The sequence below is a fragment of the Echiichthys vipera genome, assembly GCF_963691815.1.
Source record: "Echiichthys vipera genome assembly, chromosome: 16".
In the NCBI taxonomy this organism is placed as follows: Eukaryota; Metazoa; Chordata; class Actinopteri; order Perciformes; family Trachinidae; genus Echiichthys; species Echiichthys vipera.
In genome coordinates, this window is record NC_139841.1 from 26,612,901 (window position 1) to 26,619,323 (window position 6,423).

General features: G+C 45.3%; 1 protein-coding gene across 1 annotated transcript; it reads right to left on the reverse strand.

Moving 5' to 3' along the window:
* Positions 1 to 1,440: 1,440 nt before the first annotated feature.
* Positions 1,441 to 4,640, reverse strand: plac8.2 (placenta associated 8, tandem duplicate 2; the record flags this gene model as incomplete). The annotated part of the gene is made up of 3 exons (XM_083929724.1): positions 1,441 to 1,545; positions 4,340 to 4,464; positions 4,556 to 4,640. 3 exons carry the CDS (start codon positions 4,638 to 4,640, stop codon positions 1,441 to 1,443), a joined length of 315 nt encoding a protein of 104 aa, XP_083785850.1.
* Positions 4,641 to 6,423: the final 1,783 nt, after the last annotated feature.

The following is a 6,423-nucleotide window of genomic DNA, read 5'->3' on the forward strand; positions in this document are numbered from 1 at the left end:
CAGTTTTTTTAGTGTAGAAACTATAAACAGAGAAATCCCGAAGAGTCGCTAACAGTGATTAGCTCGGGGCAGTATGGTGAAGGCATTCAAAGGTCTTTTTTAACCACTAATGCTGCTGAAAATAACAGCAAACCTCTGCAGCAGCATGAGAAGAGTCCCTACACACAAAACAAAGCAGCAACAGCGTAGTTAGTGAAGCCAGAGTTTATTAAAAGAGTGTTTTAAAGACTTACCTACTGGCCCCTGTACCAGCTCCTCTCATAGTAAAGTCCATTACAGTGGAAGGAGCCCATTGGTGCTTTGTTGTGTGTGTAGGGACTCTTCTCATGCTGCTGCAGAGGTTTGCTGTTATTTTCAGCAGCATTAGTGGTTAAAAAAGACCTTTGAATGCCTTCACCGTACTGCCCCGAGCTAATCACTGTTAGCCACGTTCGGCTGTCGGCGACTCTCCTGGATTTCTCCTTTAACAGTTGTTACGTGAAAAAAACTGTCTCGATGGCTCATTTGATGTATGTAAGTGTCGTAAAAGACCATGGGATGATTTTACACCTGAACGTTTTGAAGATTAGCGTGTTGACATTCATGAACGTTTTCTTATTAGCACTAAACAAATGACAGGGAGGGAATGCCTTTGGTTTTGCAATTAAAGTCAATTAATTGATGACATTAAAATCACCCGTAGGTGTGAATGGTTGTCTGTCTCTGTTCGTCTCTATGTGTCCTGTGATAGACTGGCGTCCTGTCCAGGGTGGACCCCGCCTCACGCCCGATGTCAGCTGGGATCGGCTCCAGCCCCCCCCCGCGACCCCGACAGGGACAAGAGGTTGAAGATGAATGAATGAATGAATGAAAATGTTGGTTAGCATGCAAAAAAAAAATCAAAACAAAGTGAAATATTCCAAAAAATATATATAAACAGGAAAAACAACCAAGGGACTCCCTGTGTTAATTCAAATCAGGATGTTTTTATTGAAAGAACAAAACAACTGTATTGGGTTTTGCAGGATTTGTATGCAATCAAGGAACAAAGACGTGCATTTTCATAAAGAAGTGGCCACAAAGAACCTTTAATCCACATCATGTCAGCTGAGGAAAGCAGAGATAAACTTTATTTTATACGAGTGTCTGTAAATCATCGCTCTGTTCTCCGCTCTCAGGGTGTGTCCCGGCCGGCTAATGTTTAACTGACTGGAGCGCATTAAAGTCATTTCATTCAGAGGATTAAAACTATAACAGTGGATACAGAGAAGAAATCACGAGGAAAGTGGATCTGCAACACCGTCAACGTGCTAAATGATCCTGAATGCCACTTCTTCTTCTGGTGTCGTGACAGCGTCTAGCAGGAACAGAGCACAGATGGGGTTTTCCGTTATTTACACAGCTCCGTAAAAACGTTAAGGTACGGCGTTGAGAGAGAGACGTCACAAGATGCTCACCCGCTCAGAAAATGCCCTGCTCCTTCCTGCGGTCGATATCTCTCTTCAGTTGGCAGGTGGCACAGACGGGACAGCACATGTACGCCATGTAGTCACTACACAGGGACCCCTGGAAACACAAGTAGGAACGTCTATTTGATGGGGGGACTCATCAGTGTGAGAGCAACAGAAATGTGCTCGTACTATCATATTAGATCAAAGACATCGTGAAGCTACATTCAAATTTTATTTCATGTTACAGCTGTGGTTCTGAGCCCGGGCGGCACGGTGGTGTGGTTCGAATCCGGGCCTGTTCTTCCCGTGTCTGCGTGGGTTCTCCGGGTTCCTCCCACAATCCAAAGACATGTTAGGTGACTCTAAATTGCCCATAGGTGTGAATGGTTGTCTTTTTGTCTCTATGTGCCCTTCGATAGACAGGCGGTCTGACCAGGGTGTACCCCGCCTCACGCATAAACCCCCCACCCCCCACGACCCCTATAGGGAAAAGCGGTTGAAGATAGATGGATGGATGGTTCTGAACCCCGGGGGGACGTGTGAAAAGTCCAACTCAGGAGGAAGTTGGATCGGTGTGAGAGCAACAGAAATGTGCTCGTACTGTCATTTTATATCAAAGACATCGTGAAGCTTCATACCCTGTTACCTGTTAAATTCAAATTTTATTTCATGTTACAGCTGTGGTTCTGAGCCCGGGCGGCACGGTGGTGTGGTTCGAGTCCGGGTTCTTTGGGTTCCTCCCACAGTCCAAAACATGCACATGTTAGGTGACTCTAAATTGCCCGTAGGTGTGAATGGTTGTCTTTTTGTCTCTATGTGCCCTTCGATAGACAGGTGTCCTGACCAGGGTGTACCCCGCCTCACGCATGACCCCCCACCCCCCACGACCCCTATAGGGACAAGCAGTTGAAGATGGATGGATGGTTGGTTCTGAACCCTGGGGGGACGTGTGAAAAGTCCAACGGGTCAGGAGAAGTGAGCCATGCTAGCTGCTCCGTGAGGCTGCACTTCCAACACAACGGTGCTTTGAGTTAAATGCAAACACCCGCATGCAAAAACATGCTCACATGCAAATCCATCCTGGAGCCATCGTGTTACATAAGTCTAATACTGTATCGCTGTTCCTCTCCGGGGCCTCTAAAGACTATTCAAATGACTCGACGCTTATGTACTTTACTTGAGTGTTTCCGTATCCTGCGACTACACTTTTACTCCACTACATTCCAGAGGGGAACGTTACATAATATCATGCCACACTTTGACGGATTACCTTTCAGATTAGGATTCAGAAGACATTTACAGCGGTGCGAAACCCTTAAAGCAGGTGGGGCTCCGCGTCATGTTTCCACAAGAAAAGGTAATTTACCCTCGTTTAGATAGCAAGGCCCTATATCAGGTAAATGCTCCAACATTTTATATAAAAGCAAAGATAAGAGAAAAGCCCCAAAAAGAAAACAAATGCAAGTTGTGTAGCAGAGCTGTTCTTCTTCCCTCTCCCATTATTCATGTAAAGACACCGCGGACACCGTGTTTGGGAACCACTGGACTAAGTGAACTAGCTTCATATAAAGAGTGTTTTTGCTTTTGATATTTTATGCTGATTGTTCTTTTCGCTTAAAGTGTAAAGTGTGCAAAATCATCCCCTGGTCTTTTTCAAATAAGCCATCAAGGCATTTTTTTCATGTATAAACTCCCCAAAGCAATTTCAGTCCAAAGCAACTGGACTTGGTTATTTGTGTAGGAAGACGTTTCACCTCTCATCCAAGAGGCTTCATCAGTTCATGTACGCACCTGACCAGGCTGGGACTGGATCAGGACCAGGACCAGGCTGGGACTGGACCAGGACCAGGCTGGGTCTGGACCAGGACCAGGACCAGGCGGGGACTGGACCAGGACCAGGACCAGGACCAGGCGGGGACTGGACCAACTAACTGGCGTGGAGGTCAAGGTATTTAACCTCCCACAAAGCCGATGATGTCACTGGAACCCTTTGTGCCAGGGGCCGTCGTTAGAGTGACCGTCGTTGGTGGGAAGTTGGTTTCGACTTTGTTAGTGCTCTATTGAGTCTTAACACCAGATAGTTGGAACAGTCCTGGTCCTGGTCCTGGTCCTGGTCCTGGTCCTGGTCCTGGTCCTGGTCCAGTCCCAGCCTGGTCAGATGCGTACATGAACTGATGAAGCCTCTTGGATCAGAGGTGAAACGTCTTCCTAGACAAATAAACCAAGTCCAGTTGCTTTTGACTGACATTGCTTTGAGGATAACGACGACCTGGGCACATGAGAACCTCCACAGGCTCATGTTTGAACTATTAACAGAGAAATCCAGGAGAGTCGCTGCCCCGAGCTAATCAGCGTTAGCCACGTCCGGCTGTCAACGGCTCTACCGGATCCCTCGATTAATAGTTTCTCTCGAAAAAAACTGTCTCGATTGCTTATTTAACGTATGTAAGTGCCGAGAAAAGACCACGGGATGATTTTACGCCTGAATTACACTTTAATTAGGACTTTGAATCCGACCTGAGTGACATGGGATGTTTGAGACCCAGGTCGATTTTCGAAGCATCCACAGATTTCAGTTATGGTGGTCGATGTCCGCTGTTGCCCGTAACGTTGGAATAACACGTTTTTTCCACCTCTTCTCATGAAGCGATTGTGACAATGTGATTTATTCCTGATACATTACGTGTCTGTATATTCTCAAACATACCGGAGTGAAAATTAAACCATAAAATAAAAAGAGGAACGTGTCTGAAAACAGGATGATTCCACTTCATGGGCAACAGTGTCGTTTGGATCGTGCACCGATGTGACCTTGCAGAGGTCACCAGAAGGCGGTCAACTGTTGTCCCTGTTCCCTGACAGTAATGTTGCTGTTTTACTACACCACTAAAAACAAAAAAGAAGCTCACTTGGATGTTGTATTTGGTCCTGTAGACACTGCGGATGGTCACAGTCAGACCGCACAGGCAGCACTCGTCCATGTCACTGGCGATGGAGCAGCCCAGGCACGGGTAGCAGCACAGGCCGTAGCAGCCTGTAACAGGGCAACAACACTGACTCCACATGTCGCACGCAGACGTCTTAATGATGCATTTTTAATCTGAAGGGAAGGAAGGAGCGCTCACAAGTTCCGCAGTCATCGCAGAAGTCGCACAGGCCCGTCTGGAACTCAGAGGGTGCGTAGCTGCCCGGTTGGTTGGTCACGGCCATGATGCAGATCAGTTCCTCTGTTGGATGAAAAGAGTTTATCACTGATGTTTTGTTCTCCGGCCTTTCGTTTCAGGATCTCTACTTCTGTATCTTCCCCACAGAGAGAACTATAAATTCGACTCTTTTGAACATCAAACATACGGGGTTGAAATCACGGTTAGGAGGTAAATCTTACCGGACGGGTGAAGGATGTTGAAACTCCTGGGTGACAGTTTGAGAGCGGAGGCAGCGTGATCCCTTATAACCCAATGGAGCCGGCGACTCTTGTACTTACTGATAAACTTTTATTGTGCACCCATATTTCCTGCAAACAGGCCACTAAACACACCTACACCGTGCCCACAATGCTGCAATAAACCTCACCTGCATTGCATGCTTCTCTCTTTACACGCACAACATGCTTTATTTTAGGACTTTAGAGGCAAACGGGCGATTTAAACTAGAAATTAAAGTATTTTTGGTTGAGATCAAACATTAGACTTCCAGTTATATTCGTATCAAATGCATCTAAATTTACATTAATGTCGATTTTGAATTATTTAGGCATCAAATTCACAGTCTAGACAAGTTTTTTTAGAACATTTCATACGTGTCAGCTATTGTGAGCCGCACAGTTGGAATAAAAGAGTTTTAAAAAAGCATGAAAATGAGAGAGGAAGAGTGCGTTCGATGAGCTAAAAGAACATAGAAGGTAGAATAGGAGAAATACAGGTGTCAGAGCTAAGAGCTACTTCCCCATGTTTAGTGCTTACAGCAGATATAACCAACTGTTCATCTCATCATAAAGTTAATAATACAGGGATACAGTGATTTATACTCACCATGTTGACAGCCATCGGCCTATCGTTAAGTCCGTTATTGACTTACAGAAGGTTAAAAAGGCTTTTGAAGCAGTCGAGTTATTAAGTTATTATGTTAACTTCTGTTATGATTTGGCACAATAAATAACATTTAATTTAATTTAATTATAAATGATGTTTGTAGTCGAGTCCGTGCTCCTTCAAAGCTGCAGCGATGAAGCGCTGGAGGACTTTGAAACAGTTATTTCATATAATTAAGATGCATTTGTTTCCCTCTGACAAAACACAAAAAAACACTGAGCCTGTGGATGTTCTCATGTGTCCAGGTCGTCGTTCTCCTCAAAGCAATGTCAGTCAAAAGCAACTGGACTTGGTTGTTTGTCAAAGAAGACGTTTCACCTCTCATCCAAGAGGCTTCATCAGTTCATGTACGCATCTGACCAGGCTGGGACTGGACCAGGACCAGGACCAGGACCAGGCTGGGACTGGACCAGGACCAGGACCAGGCTGGGACTGGACCAGGACCAGGACCGGGCTGGGACTGGACCAACTATCTGGTGTGGAGATCCAGGTATTTAACCTCTCACAAGGCCGATGATGTCACTGAAACCCTTTGTGCTCCAAGTGCCAACGCCCGTCCGACGTCTTCCTAGACAAATAACCAAGTCCAGTTGCTTTTGAGTTAAACAACAGAAATATTGGTATCGGCTTTTAACTGAAACATCGTGATTGGCCCAGAATTTCACAACGGCTGCATCATTATCGAATAAGTCCTAAGTAACTTTACTGTGTCAAAGGATTATTCAAACACGGACGAATTCAAAGCGTCAGAACACTTTTTATTTCTTTCAGGCTTCAGCTTTTTTCCTCCGGTGACTCATTTTGGACAAATATGCTGAACCTTTTGTATAGAAATTGTACTAAAAATACACCTTTTTTTAGGTTTTGCAGAAACAAAGACGCTGTTCAAGTTTTCATGTGTC